This window comes from Pelobates fuscus, chromosome 11, assembly GCF_036172605.1.
Source record: "Pelobates fuscus isolate aPelFus1 chromosome 11, aPelFus1.pri, whole genome shotgun sequence".
NCBI lineage: Eukaryota > Metazoa > Chordata > Amphibia > Anura > Pelobatidae > Pelobates > Pelobates fuscus.
The window spans coordinates 37,413,876-37,429,199 of record NC_086327.1 but is presented as its reverse complement, the minus strand read 5'-3'; the positions used below and the strand labels follow the sequence as shown (position 1 = coordinate 37,429,199).

General features: G+C 45.7%; 1 protein-coding gene across 2 annotated transcripts in view; it reads left to right on the top strand.

Moving 5' to 3' along the window:
* Positions 1-15,324, top strand: part of LOC134577436 (tubby-related protein 3-like) — a 68,434-nt gene that overhangs the window by 18,687 nt on the left and 34,423 nt on the right. For both annotated transcript variants that reach the window (XM_063436171.1, XM_063436170.1), the window contains exon 5: positions 7,188-7,322. In XM_063436171.1, the coding sequence (XP_063292241.1) occupies positions 7,188-7,322 (135 nt within the window). The remainder of the gene's footprint in view (positions 1-7,187; positions 7,323-15,324) is intronic.

The window sequence follows — 15,324 nt, the reverse complement described above, 5'->3', positions numbered from 1 at the left end:
TTCAGTTCCGGCACAGAGGGAGCCGGGAGGAACACCACAAGGATCGGAATTCCAGAGGCAGGTTCAGTTCAGGCTATCCTTTTATGGGGAAAACCCCCCAACAGAAATTGTTACCAGGACAATGGCCGAGGTACAAGAATTCATCCTAAGGACACAGGCACCAGAACAAAGCTCTGCAATTAATGTGCCACAGGAAGGTAAGCCTAAAATACCATACCAGGCTTTTAAAACATATGTGGAGGCAGAGGAAGATATAGACGCTTTCCTGCAAGACTTTGAAAGACTGTGTGCACTGCATAAAATTAACGCAGAGGACTGGGTACCTATTTTGGCCGGAAGGTTAACCGGGAGGGCAGCAGAGGCATATCGGACTGTACCTAATGACGAAATAAGGAATTACAGTAAAGTGAAAGAAATTATACTCGCCAGGTATGCTATAACACCCGAGGCATACCGGCGGAGGTTCCGGGATCTAAAGAAAACAGAGAAGGACTCGCACGCAGAGTGGGTATGCCGATTACAGGGGGCAGCGCTCGGGTGGGTGCAAGCTAGCAAGGCACGTTCTATGGAGGATGTAATACAAATGTTGCTGATGGAGCAGTTCTATGAGGGAGTAACCAATGAGGTCCAGGAATGGGTAAGGGACAGAAACCCTACTTCCCTTACCGAGGCGGCTAGGAAAGCGGATGACTACCTGGATGCACGCAGGTCACAAAAACCTGCAGCTCCAAAAGCAACCTTTAAAACATTCGGGGGAAACAACTACACCCCAGCTCCACCGAGACCGCTACCACCACCTCCACCACCCGCTGCACAGCCCCGGTTCCGACAACCCACCGCTGGCCCCTGTCATCACTGCCAGAAGTGGGGACATTATAAAAGGGAATGCCCACAGCTACGGGACCGTTCCACCTGGATTCGTCCAGGCCCACCTCCACCCAGGGAGATTATCTCGGATCAGGGTACCCAGTTTACCGCAGAATTCACCCAACACCTCTGGAGGATCTGTGGCATTAAGCCTATTATCAGCGCCCCTTACCACCCCCAGACGAACGGGCTCTGCGAACGATTCAATGGTACCTTGAAGCAGATGCTCCGAACCTTCGCAGAGACCCACAAGGACTGGGAACGATTCCTGCCGCACCTCCTATTTGCATACCGGGAGGTGCCGCAGGAATCCACAGGGTTCTCCCCGTTTGAATTATTGTTTGGAAGGAGGGTCCGAGGCCCATTGGATCTTATTAGAGAGCATTGGGAGGGAGACCGGAGCACAGATGGCACTCCCATCCTACCATATGTGTTGGCCTTTCGGGACCGCCTAGAAGCGTTGACCAAGACGGTACGGGAAAACCTTCAGGAGGCCCAGACCCGCCAGCGTACATGGTATGATCGGGGAGCCAGGGACCGTAGCTTTCAGGTCGGGCAGAAGGTACTAATTTTAAAACCTGTCCGACATGATAAGTTACAGGCCGCCTGGCAGGGCCCATATAAGGTGGTGGAGCAAAGATGCGATACCACCTATATTATCGGCCCCTGCACAGGGACTGGGGGGCGACGCATGCTCCATGTGAACATGCTGAAGCCCTACCACGAGCGTACTGAGGAGGTAACCGCCATCTGTGCCCCTAACACGGAAGAGTTTGACAGCTTACCCCTCCCCGATTTGCTGGGGGATGGGCAGCTGTCCGGAGATTTAGGGGAGGTTACGCTGGGAGATCGGCTGAGCCCACAGGAGCGGATCGAGGTACAGCAACTATTGGAAGAGAAACGCGACACGTTCTCTAATGTACCTGGATACACGCCTCTGGCAACTCACCGGGTCGAGACCCCAGGGCAACTACCCATGCGCCAGACGCCATACCGCATTCCAGAAGCGGTACGGGCAAACATGCGTAAGGAGATCGACGAAATGCTCCAACTGGGGGTGATTGAACCCTCAGACAGTCCTTGGGCATCTCCTGTAGTCCTCGTACCAAAGCGAGACGGTACGACCCGCTTCTGCGTGGACTATAGGAGATTGAACGAGAAGACTGTATCTGACGCCTATCCGATGCCCCGGATAGACGAGTTACTGGACAGAATGGCCAGGGGCCAATACCTCACCACTATTGACTTGTGTAAAGGGTATTGGCAAATCCCCCTGGCCCCAGACGCCATCCCGAAGTCGGCCTTTGTCACCCCATTTGGCTTGTACCAGTTTAAGGTCATGCCATTTGGGATGAAAAACGCCCCAGCCACCTTCCAAAGGATGGTGGATCGACTCCTAGATGGATTCCAGGACTATACATGTGCCTACCTGGACGATATTGCTATTTTTAGCAATACGTGGCAGGAACACTTAGCTCACATCGGAGCTGTACTAGATAGGATAAGGGAAGCAGGTCTGACCTTGAAGCCGGCCAAGTGTAGTATCGGCATGGCTGAGGTACAATACCTGGGACATAGAGTAGGGTGCGGTAAACAAAAACCCGAACCCGCCAAAGTAGAGGCTGTAGCCCAGTGGCCCACCCCTAGGACTAAGACCCAGGTTTTAGCGTTTCTAGGGACAGCAGGGTATTACCGGAAGTTTGTTCCCAATTATAGCGCCCTGGCCAAACCCCTCACTGACCTGACCCGTAAGAACCTTCCCCGCCAAGTAAACTGGACCCCGGAGTGTGAGCAGGCATTCCAACAATTGAAAAATGCACTGATAAATGCCCCTGTCTTGGCAGCTCCCAATCCAACTAAACGTTTTCTTGTTCACACAGACGCTTCTATGTTTGGATTGGGGGCAGTACTGAGTCAAGTCGGGGCCGATGGCGGGGAACATCCAGTGGCTTACATCAGTCGCAAACTGTTACCTCGAGAAGTAAGCTACGCCGCCATCGAAAAGGAATGCCTGGCTGTGGTGTGGGCCCTAAAGAAGCTACAACCCTATTTATATGGACAGCCCTTTTCCTTGCTCACGGATCACAACCCGTTAGTCTGGCTGAACCGGGTGGCTGGAGACAACGCCAGGCTGCTGCGCTGGAGTTTGGCGCTACAGCCTTTTGACTTTAATATCCAGTACCGGCCGGGTAAGCAGAATGGAAATGCTGACGGGTTGTCAAGACAAACTGACTTAGAGAAATGATCCGTGAGCCCCCGGACATCCCCAAGCCGATCCGTGTTGGATCAGACTGTGTATGCCGGCTTGTGGGCAAGGGGGAGCAGTGTAGCGGATTGGTACCGGGCTGTCCCACGACATGTATGAGAATAAGTGTATTTGGTCATATGGCTGGTTTAATGTGTATGTACATGTATAGAAAGCATGGTATCCGGGTATAATGACAGTTAAATGTATGTAAAGAATTGTATTCCTCTAGTTGTTCGGTAGAATCATTCAAATAAAACAAGGGAATGAAACTACCGAACAACCAGACCACCCAGGAATGAGTGTGCCTCCAATTACCGTTTGCAACAATGTTGCAAACAGGTAATTGGCAATCAGTGCAGTGTGGTCTTTGTCCTCTGGGTGGCCGCCATTCGGGAAACAAACACGTGGCGGCGGCCATCTTAAACTACCGAACAGCGGTGTTGACTAGGCAAACACCGCTGAGACCTCCATACTTCCAGAAATTCGTATGGAAACTACCGAATGACCCGCCGTTCGGTAGAAAGAGCCCCATAAACAAGGGAATTCATTCAAACCCTCTCCAGGCTCTATAACACAGGCAATTCGCCTGTTTTCATTCCCTTGTTTGTGACCGACCGCAGGGCCAAAATGCATGGAACTGTTTTCGGATACTTTACCCATGCGGTCGGTCAAATCTTTGGAACCCCATATCTCACGAACCATTCATCCGAATGGGCTAATTTTTAAGTATGTTGGTCCCCCAGAATAGAGCTATCTGGGGATGTTGGATGTACCCCAAGTATTTAGGGTACATCCAAAACTCAGGGAAAACTGTGTACACAATAAGGGGATTATGATGCTAGAGGAGGGGAGGAGATCTGTGGGAGGTTACTACTTAGAGATTGGATAATGTCTTAAGTGATAGAACCTCCTCCCTTGCATGGGAGAGGGCTTTATAAGGAACTGTGGAATAAAGCTTGTCAGTCTACTCCTGAAACTGTGTGTCGTCCAGTTATTGGGATTGCGATGGGGATACTGCTGTATTACTTTACCTGCTGGAAACCTTGCCTATGGACTTAACATCACCTTGTTCCTGAGCCTCACTGGAATCTCTAGTGGAGAATAGCTGTGCAAGATCGGCTCTCCGCTACAGTCACGTTTCTTACTGTGCACACGTGCGCTTCCAGCCTGGACCGCAATATATTTGGATTTTGCCAAGGCATTTGATACAGTTCCACACAATAGATTAGTGTTCAAACTCAAGGAAATTGGTCTAGATGAAAATGCTTGTTCTTGGGTAGAACATTGGCTTAAAAACAGAGTACAAAGAGTTGTCGTTAATGGTAAATTTTCAAGCTGGACAGAGGTGGCAAGTGGTGTCCCTCAGGGGTCTGTTCTGGGACCCCTTCTATTATCATGTTTATAAATGATCTTGAAGACAGCATTGAAAGTCATGTTTCAGTGTTTGCAGATGACACAAAACTTTGTAAAATAATACAATGTGAGCAAGATATTACTTTGCTGCAGAGGGATTTAGATAGACTGGAGGACTGGGCACTCAAATGGCAGATGAAATTTAATGTTGCAAAATGCAAAGTTATGCACTTCGGCGTTAAGAATACACAAGCAACGTATACCCTTAATGGAAGTGAATTAGGGATAACAACACACGAAAAGGATTTGGGAATTGTTATAGACAACAAACTATGCAACAATGTGCAATGTCAATCAGCAGTGGCCAAGGCCAGTAAGGTATTGTCATGCATGAAAAAGGGCATTCATTCTCGGGACGAGAATATCATTTTGCCTCTTTATAAATCACTGGTAAGACCACATATTGAATATGCCGTGCAATTTTGGGCACCTGTTCTAAAGAAGGATATTATGTCACTAGAAAAAGTGCAGAGGCGGGCTACAAAATTAATAAAAGGAATGGAACATATCAGCTACGAAGAAAGGTTAACAAATGTAAACCTATTTAGTTTACAAAAACGTCGCCTGAGAGGGGATATGATAACATTATACAAATATATTCGGGGCCAATACAAACCATTGTGTGGAAATCTATTCACAAACTGGACTTTACATAGGACACGAGGCCATGCGTTTAGACTGGAAGAAAAAAGATTTCGTCTAAGGCAAAGGAAAGGTTTTTTTACTGTAAGAACAATCAGGATGTGGAATTCTCTGCCTGAAGAAGTGGTTTTATCAGAGTCCATACAGATGTTCAAACAGCTACTAGATGCATACTTGCAAAAACGGAATATTCAAGGATATAATCTTTCAATGTAGGGTAATAACTGCTTGATCCAAGGATAAATCTGACTGCCATTCTGGGGTCAAGAAGGATTTTTTTTCCTAGCTTGTTGCAAAATTGTGCTTCAAACTGTTTTTTTTTTTGCCTTCTTTTGGATCAACAGCAAAAAATCAAATGTGAGGAAGGCTGAACTTGATGGACGCAAGTCTCTTTTCAGCTATGTAACTGTGTAACTATGTAACTTTATTGACAATTTACACCGGGAAACAATGTTTCGTTCAGAACTTAGAAATCTTACGGAGCAAAGTGCATCAGCGGTGAAAACTACATCAACAGTCTAAAGAATATTAATCTATGAGTCCATAGTTGAACCATGATATCCAGGACATACTTGAAAATGAGAGAAATCTCAATGTATCTTTCCTGGTAAAATATTTTATAAATAAATAAATATACAATATTGTTAAAAGTTATTTTTATTTTTACATTTATTTTTATTTGGGCTTTTTTGGATTTTATATATAAATTCACTTTTTTGTTTTGTTTTTATATTCATAGATGTTACCACAATGTTCATCAGTACATACTAGTTCATAAGTAATCTTTGCCATTTAAAAAACATTTTTTAAAATGTTTTTTGATTGTTACCATTATTAGTTAATATTGCAATAGTAGGCATTCATTGTATTTAATGTACTTATAGTGTTTATATGCTTACACACTGTTTTATCATGTATGTATTTGGTTTCCACAACAATTCTTATATATATTATATATATGTTTAATTTCTCAATGTATTAAATATCGACTACTTTTTAACTTTTAACAATATTGTGTATCATGGTTGAACTGTGGAATCATAGATTAATATTCTCTGCACTTTAGACTGTTCATGTAGTTTTCACCGTTGATGCACTTTGTTCCGTAAGATTTCTAAGTTCTGAACAGGGTCTCCTGGCGTAAATTGTCAATAAAGTTGTTTGCAGCTCAGACTGGAAGTGCATGCGTGAGAAATGTGACTAAGTTTGTTGTTTCTTTCCTTTACTCTGCGCACGCGCTCTATAGAAAGCCGTGCAATCTACTGTATTTAAACAGCCGGAATGGAGGAATAGACACAGTGCATCCATTGTTTTTGTTCATTTTTTTCCTTTGTAATTAAATACTTCACTATGTATGTGTTCTCTTTTTGTTTCTATTACATGCCAAATTCAATGATTTGAATGGTAATTAAATTTGCCCATTTGTGATAGTGGCACCCTCACCGGTATATGTTTGTAACTATACCATCTTTGGATATTGTGATTTTTGGGATTTGGGAGTGATCCCCTAATTTGAGTGGGTATGCCTGCACTGTCTAACTGCACTTTCTTCCACTTACTGTCCCTTTGTTTCTATATTTGAAATAAGCATTTCTCTTTGTTGGGGGAGAAGCAGAATAAGGGTACTTTTTTCAAACCAAGGTCTCAATTTAATATTTTTGATTGAGCTTTTCAAATGATTTAATATTTTTGGATAACTTTTAAAATTATATTTTCAAAATGTAAAAAAAAAATTATATCTTGTATAAAAAGAAATCAATATTAAAAAAAAATCTAAATATAATTTTTTTTTAAATATGAAATCATTTTAAAAGTTTATCTAAAAAATATTTGAATTTAGGCCTATCAAAATTACAATAGAGGACAGGCAATCTTCTTTGATGATTTTTACCTACATACCTTGTTTATTAATGGATTATATTACACTTTAATTTATTTCATTTTATTTTCAGGTGTTTTTTTTTTTGTGTCAAATAATGCATTATTTTCTTTCTGTATTTATTACAAACTATTCCAGGTGCCTCCAATCTTGGTATGCCAGAAGGACTATCAGGGGCTCCCAATCACACGCCCAAAAGCCGTTCACGTAGTTGCCCAAGGAATAACAAACTCGACAATGAACAAGGAAGCAAAGAGAAAGATCAGTATAGAGGTACATTATATGGCATACATATTAAATATGCATGTAACAGGGCATGATACATTATTTATTAGATCATGTGGGGAATTGATACACTATGTACAATTTTATTAATTATTACACCCATTGTGTTTAATATATATTTCTCTTTTGTATTTAGTTAATTTTGCATTTATGTTATCAGTTCACCAGTAGAAAACATGTAACTTATATATTTAATAGACTTGTACCCTCAATTTCTCCCGTATATCGATTTGTCTGAATTTTGGGGCAATCGACATTTCCCCCGAAATCCCAAACTCCAAAACAATATATGAACGCATCATAAAACAAATAAAATGAACATAGAAGGATTTTGTTTGATTTTAATTTGGAGTTCCACCCATGGCACCAAAAATAAAGATGATTGATGGTTAGGGGACAGCCAATAAATATCAAATTTATTTATTGATCAAGGGAGAAGTGACCAGTAGACAGAAAAAATTAAGAGCAGTACAAAAATAAAAATATGTATTATGAATATATAATTATTTACTGCTCCTCCTCTTTTTCCTTCTATTATTACTAACTCACTTAATATGAGAAATAAATTGTGTGAAAATGCCAGTCTACTGCTAAATATTTACTTAATATTGCTATTCTTCAGTGCACTGATTGGCCAATTTTTTTTATCGATTGGTTCATCTGAACACTTGGACAAAATGTGTTCAAAATGAAACATGGCATGAATGAATTTTGAATCCCATAAAAAAACAAACGGACAAACCAAATTCTTTGGTCGTGCGGAAGTCTAATATTTAATAATGTTAGAAAGGTGCTCTTTAACCCATACAACTGGTACAGTAAACTGAAAGGTTGTTTATTTTTTCTGCTGTTTTGGCTAGAGTGTTTTCTGACCCATGAGTGCCCACTCTATATGTCACAGGATTACAGACTGGAATTAATAATCCCCCGAGGAACTATAAATGTGGACAAAAATACACAATATGGAAGAATTATTTCAAAGTTTCAGAATGGAGAAGTCCTATTCAGTGGTCACTCAGTGGAATATGTGGACACTGTGTATTGTACACCTGGAAGCCCATGTTGATCTCTATGCTGTAACCTGATGCCATGGTCCATAATAGGCATGCAAGTCAGCCTTGATTCACATTTAGTATAGATGTGTATTGTGGCATTCATGTTCAATTCAATGTCCACAAACTGCAGAGTCAGATTAACAATAAGTGACATAAGGTGACTGTCAAGGGCCCAGAGGTTAGACAAGGACTCCAGTAGCATAAACTTGCAAAGCAACCTGCCTCTGACACTATGGGATCTTTATCCTTCTCTTAGTAGCTCATGAAAAAATAGATTTCTAATGTAATAATATAAAATTAATGCAAATAAAAAATAGACATTCTAACCATGTGCAGATCAAACAACTAATAGGTAAAGTCTGATAAAATTGCTTTATCAATTGAAGGAAGTACCAGGCTCAACACTATCCATTGACAATTTTTTTAGGTATACAAAATTAAAATTCCTCCATGGAGATGGAAATTCTTTGTGACTTACAGAAATGACTCTGATGCTAATGCTCTGTGTATGATGCTCTGCCATACACAATACATGCACCCTCTATACAGCATGCACATTCACAATACTTTGTAAATAGGAATTGACACAAGAGACTAAATCTAGTAAATCATTGGCATTGCTGTGTATTGAGAGATTGTGCATTATACATTGTATGGATGTATGCACATACTTTACTACCTACAGTAGCCATAGGAATTGTACATGCCAAATTTATTTGTAAATAGAACTGTATATGTCAGATACACTAAACTTGTAGCCTATTCAATGCAGTGGGGAGGAGTTGAGCTGTACCCACAGATATTTTAGAAGTACAAATCTGATTATTCTCAGGCAAGTCATTGACTCGCAGAACACTAAAAGATTTTTAGTGTTTTGTAGTGCAACACAGCTGTGATAACAGGGTAGATACTTGGATGTACTAATACATACTATGGGAACGTAAATATAGAAAGTATGATCAACACTTGTCTTAGACTTGGATAAAGTACCCCACACACGTGGGGACTATTGTCTAAACTGTGCTTGGTAGCAGTGGCGGCTCTAGACTTTGTGAGGCCTTAGGCAAAACTCAAACATAAGGTCCCCACTAACAACTAAAATAACAAAAAAATTGGGGTTGCTTTGGGTGTATAAGGTGCTGTAGTTATATTGAATGTAAAGCTTGCAGAGCTGGATACAGAGAGCAAGTCTCTGTATTCATTGTTCAGAGGCTTGCAGTGTCGCGGCTCCCTGTGCCGCTGTGGTGTGAGCTCTCTGACTGTAGTTATGGCATAATTAGCAATGAAATTAATTTGCAATAAACAAATTTAATTAGCAATTATACCAATCATTTATACACAAATGCGGGATATGGTTACATAGCTTTGCAGTCGTGTATACATTAGTGCCAGGGTGTGTATTTCTGAGTGTGTGTATCATTGTCTAACTGTGTATGTGCCTGAAAGTGTGTGTCTGACCGATAGTATTCTTGTGTGTAAATGTATGTCCAAATTGCTCGAAATTCGGCCGAATTGACATTTGGAACAAAACGAATTGCACATGTCTAGTGCTTTTTCTGTCCCTTCCTGCCCCTTTCTTCTCCTTGCAGACCCTTCCTGCTGCTCTCTGCCCCTTCCTGCTCCTTGCCGCCCCTTCCTGCTCCTTGCCGCCCCTTCCTGCTTCTTACTGCTCCTTCCTGCTTCTTGCAGACCCTTCCTGTTCCTTGCAGAACCTTCTTGCTTCTTGCAGACCTTTCCTGCTCTTACCTGCCCCTTTCTGCTCCTTGCAGACCCTTCCTGCTCTTACCTGCCCCTTCCTGCTCCTTGCTAACCCTTCCTGCTCACTTCTGTTCCTCTCTTCTCCTTCTCCCACTTTACCTTTGTGCTCTTTTTGCCCCTTCCAGCTCCTTGCTACCCTTTTCTGCTCTTTTCTGACCTTTCCAGCTCCTTGATGCCCCTTTCTGCTCCTTCTCCTTCTTTACCTTTGTGCTCCTTCTGATTCTTTCTGCTCCTTTACCTTTGTGCTGCTTCTGTCCCTTCCTGACTCTTTCTGCTCCTTGCAGACCCTTCATGCTCCTTGCTGCCCCCTTCTGCTCATTGCAGCCACTTCCTGTTCCTGCAGGGACAAAGAGACCAGCTCTTTTCCAGCGGGCGGGCTTTTCTGTTCCTGGGAGACAAAGGGACGGTCCCTTCCTGCTCATGGCTGACCCTTTCGGCTCCTGGCAGACCCTTCCTGCTCCTTGCAGACTCTTTCTGCTCCTTGCTGCCCCTTCCTGCTCATTTATACCCCTCCCATCTCATTTCTGTTCCTTTCTGCTCCTTCTCCTACTTTACCTTTCTGCGCCTTCTGTCCCTTCCTGTATGCTTCCCCCCCATCCTACACTTACCTGATCTGTAGGCTGCCCCCCCATGCCTCACTTACCTAATCTGTAAGCTGCCCTCCCATGCCTCACTTCCCTAATCTGTAGGCTACCTCCCCCACCCCTCATTTACCTGATCTGTAGGCTGCCCTCCCATCCCTCACTTACCTGATCTGTAGGCTGCCCCCATGCCTCACTTAACTAATCTGTAGGCTGCCCCCCATGCCTCACTTACCTAATCTGTAGGCTGCTCCCCATGTCTCACTTACCTAATCTGTAGGCTGCCCCCCCTTGCCTCACTTACCTAATCTTTCTGCTTCTTGCTGCCCCTTCCTGCTCATTTCTACCCCTCCCATCTAATTTCTGTTCCTTTCTGCTCCTTCTCCTACTTTACCTTTCTGCGCCTTCTGTCCCTTCCTGCTCATTTCTGTTCCTTCTCCTTCTCCTACTTTACTTTCCTGCTCCTTGCTGTCCCTTCCTGTATGCTTCCCCCCATCCCACACTCACCTGATCTGTTGGCTGCCTCCCCATGACTCACTTACCTAATCTGTAGGTTGCACCCCCCATGCCTCCCTTACCTGATCTGTAAGCTGCCCTCCCATGCCTCACTTCCCTGATCTGTAGGCTGCCTCCCCCATCCCTCATTTACCTGATCTGCAGGCTGCCCCCCTAATCCCTCACTTACCTGATCTGTAGGCTGCCCCCCATGCCTCACTTAACTAATCTGTAGGCTGCCCCCCATGCCTCACTTACCTAATCTGTAGACTGCCCCCAATGCCTCACTTACCTAATCTCTAGGCTGCCCCCAGGTCTCACTTACCTAATCTGTAGGCTGCCACCCATGCCTCACTTACCTGATCTGTATGCTGCACCCCATCCCTCACTTATCTGATCTGTAGGCTGCCCCCCCCTCCAGTCTGGGAGTTGATGGCTGGACCCTGTGCTGCTCCCCTGCGGTTTCAGTCAAGAAAGAGAAGCAGGTATAAGATGTAGCTTCCTATCCCTGCCTCTCTCCACACAGTGGTCGGCGCCGGTCTTGCAGTGTATTATCAATCTCTAAAGAAAAATACCAGAACAAACTGAAAAACAATGAAGTGCCCCCCCCCCCCCCCCCTTGCCCCCTCGCCCCCACGGACACCCATGGCTATACTACTAACTAGTAGCTGTACTACTAACAACTACCTATCATGAGAAATTATTGTTTGTTTTCAACACAAGTGTTTTGGGGTGTTGACGCTCACCAGTTTTTATTTATTAGAAATTTATCATTAAAAGTTAAGTTTTAATATTCACGCATTAAGATTACCGTTAAGTTCTCTACTGTACCCTTACTGTTTCTCGCAACTAGTAGGGTATTCCACTCCATAGGATACTCTACCCAGGGGCGGACTGACCGGTCGGGCACTTCGGACATGGTCCGAGGGCCCGGCCGGGAGGGGGGCCCGCCGCCCCTTTAAATGCTGCAGCCGCCTGAGCGCTCTCTTAAGAGCCTCAGGCGGCTGCAGCTTCTCACCTCCCCTCCCCGTAGCGTGGCCGAGCTGCTGTGCGGTCCGCGGTGCCCGGCCGGAGTGATAGGAAGGTGCACACTCAGTGTGCACCTTCCTGTCAGTCCGGCCGGGTACAGGAAACAGAAACTCCTGTTCCGCGCGGAACAGAAGTTTCTGTTTCCTGTACCCGGCCGGACTGACAGGAAGGTGCACACTGAGCACCTTCCTATCACTCCGGCCGGGCACCGCGGACCGCACAGCAGCTCGGCCACGCTACGGGGAGGGGAGGTGAGAAGAAGGAGGGGGGTGAGAAGAAAGAGGGAGGGGGTGATGAGAAGAAAGAGGGGGGGGTGAGAAGAAAGAGGGAGGGGGGGATGAGAATAAAGAGGGAGGGGGGATGAGAAGAAAGAGGGAGGGGGGGATGAGAAGAAAGAGGGAGGGGGGATGAGAAGAAAGAGGTTGGGGGATGAGAAGAAAGAGGGAGGGGGGATGAGAAGAAAGAGGGGGGATGAGAAGAAAGAGGGAGGGGGGATGAGAAGAAAGAGGGAGGGGGGATGAGAAGAAAGAGGGAGGGGGGATGAGAAGAAAGAGGGAGGGGATGAGAAGAAAGAGGGAGGGGGGATGAGAAGAAAGAGGGAGGGGGGATGAGAAGAAAGAGGGAGGGGGGTGAGAAGAAAGAGGGAGGGGGATGAGAAGAAAGAGGGAGGGGATGAGAAGAAAGAGGGGGGGTGAGAAGAAAGAGGGAGGGGGGGTGAGAAGAGGGGGAGGGGGGAGTAAGAAGAGAGGGGAGGGGGGTAAGAAGAGGGGGAAGGGGGGTAAGAAGAGGGGGGTGGGGGGTAAGAAGAGAGGGAGGGGGAGTAAAAAGAGGAAGGGGGGAGTAAGAAGAGGGAGAGGGGGGAGTAAGAAGAGGGGGGAGTAAGAAGAGGGGGGTAAGAAGAGGGGGAGGGGCGAGTAAAAAGAGGAAGGGGGGAGTAAGAAGAGGGGGGAGGGGGGTAAGAAGAGGGGGAGGGGAGTAAGAAGAGGGGGGAGTAAGAAGAGGGAGGAGTAAGAAGAGGTGGGAGTAAGAAGAAGGGGGGAGTAAGAAGAGGGGGAGAGTAAGAAGGGGGGTACAAAGAGAGTGAGGGGGAGTAAGAGGAGGGCAATTGCCCCCTCCCCTGTCCGCAGGCACCGTGCGGGCAGCCTGCAGGGGAGGGAGGAAGAGAGGACCCGGGAGCTCAGTCTTCAGCTCCTCTTGGTCCTTCTTGCGCGAGTACAGATCGTTGCCGTGGTTACCACGGCAACGTTACGGCTCTTACGAGAGTAAACTCTAGCCCTGGAGCTACGGGCTAGAGTTCACTCTCAACACTGTGACCACCAGGGATTCCCGGTGGTCGCAGTGGTGAGAGTGAACCCACACATACACTGCCCACCCATACACACACAGCCCCCCATACTAACATTGCCACACACATACACAGCCCCCTCATACACACATTGCCCCACACACCCTACACATTCACACACTACACCCCCTCACACACACTGAACCTTTCACACACACTGCACCCGTTACACGTTGCACCACTGCTCCTATACCCTACTACAGCCTCATATCCCAGCAGACCCCAGGTAAGTTGTCAAACTGTTCTTAAACGGTTTGACCACTTACTCTGAAAGGGGGGCCCGGCCCTCCTGGCACCATAACGACTACACAGAGCAGTAGTGGTTATTGTGCATGGATTATTTCTTTAAATAATCTACAAGTGCCCCAGTAGCCAGCAAGCCAGCCAGCCCACAGGCCGGCCAGCCAGCCAGCCCATAGGCCGGCCAGCCAGCCCACAGGCCACCAGTTAGGCTTACAGCCAGCAAGCCCACAGCCTGCCAACCGCAGCCAGCAAGCCACAGCCTGCCAACCAGCAAGTCACAGCCTGCCAGCTGCAGCCAGCAAGCCAACAGCCTGCCAGCCGCAGCCAGCAAGCCCACAGCCTGCCGGCAGTAGCCAACAGCCTGCCAGCCGCAGCCAGCAAGCCCACAGCCTGCCGGCAGTAGCCAGCAAGCCCACAGCCTGCCAGCCGCAGCCAGTAACAGTAATTAAGGTAAGAGGAGACAACTTGGCCTAGGTATCAGCGAGCTATGTTGTGTTGCTATATTGTGAATTGGAACCAGAGTGTTGGAGAGACCCCCCTCCAGGCCCCATTAGACTCCATTGTAGTCTCTAATGGGACCTGGAGGAAATTCTTTCTAACACACCCTCTAATGGACACTGAGATAGCCTCTGCTAGAATGCTACCCCCCTCCATGGCCCATTAGCCCTCAATTGTAATCTCTACTGGGGCCTGGAGGCGACTGTTTCCAGCAGGGACACTGAGTTGGCCTCTGTTAGAAAGACCCCCTTCCAAGCCTATTAGACTCCATTGTAGTCTCTAATAGGGCCTGGAGGGGATTCTTTCTAACACACTCTCTAAAGGACACTGAGATAGCCTCTGCTAGAAAGACCCCCTTCCATGGCCCATTAGCCCTCAATTGTAGTCTCTACTGGGGCCTCGAAGGGATTATTGCACTTGTGTTCCTTGTGTCTAAAGATTGTGTAGGGTGTGGCTGGAGGCGGTGCATGGAGGCGGGACATGGGTGGCGCTTGCTGCGGAGTATGGGTGGGGCCTGTAAGGGGGCCCTTGATTTATTAAACCCGGGGGCCCTGAGGGTTCTCAGTCCGCCCCTGACTCTACCAATATCATATTTCTCCTCTTCCCCTCACACTTTTGTACTAATACATACTAACACTTGTAATTTGTGATCTTTAAATGCCAAAATAGATGAAAACCTATACAAGGTATTTACAATATCGGGGCAAATCAATTTATTTATTTTCAGGATTTTTTTTTCTCTAGCTGCCTAGTTTTGTACAAAATATTAATGCTTTTTTCCACTTTTTCTTTTTTGTTGTTTATATTTTACCATATAATAACAAGATTCATGCAGGGTTTCACAAGGAAGCCCAAACGGCTCTTTAAAAAACTTATATAATATGTGTGGGTGTACTAAAAGAGATAGAAGAAAATTATTGTTGAACAAGGCTATTACAGAACTTGCAAAACAAAAAAAGCTCCACTCCTAAGGATAATAATAATAG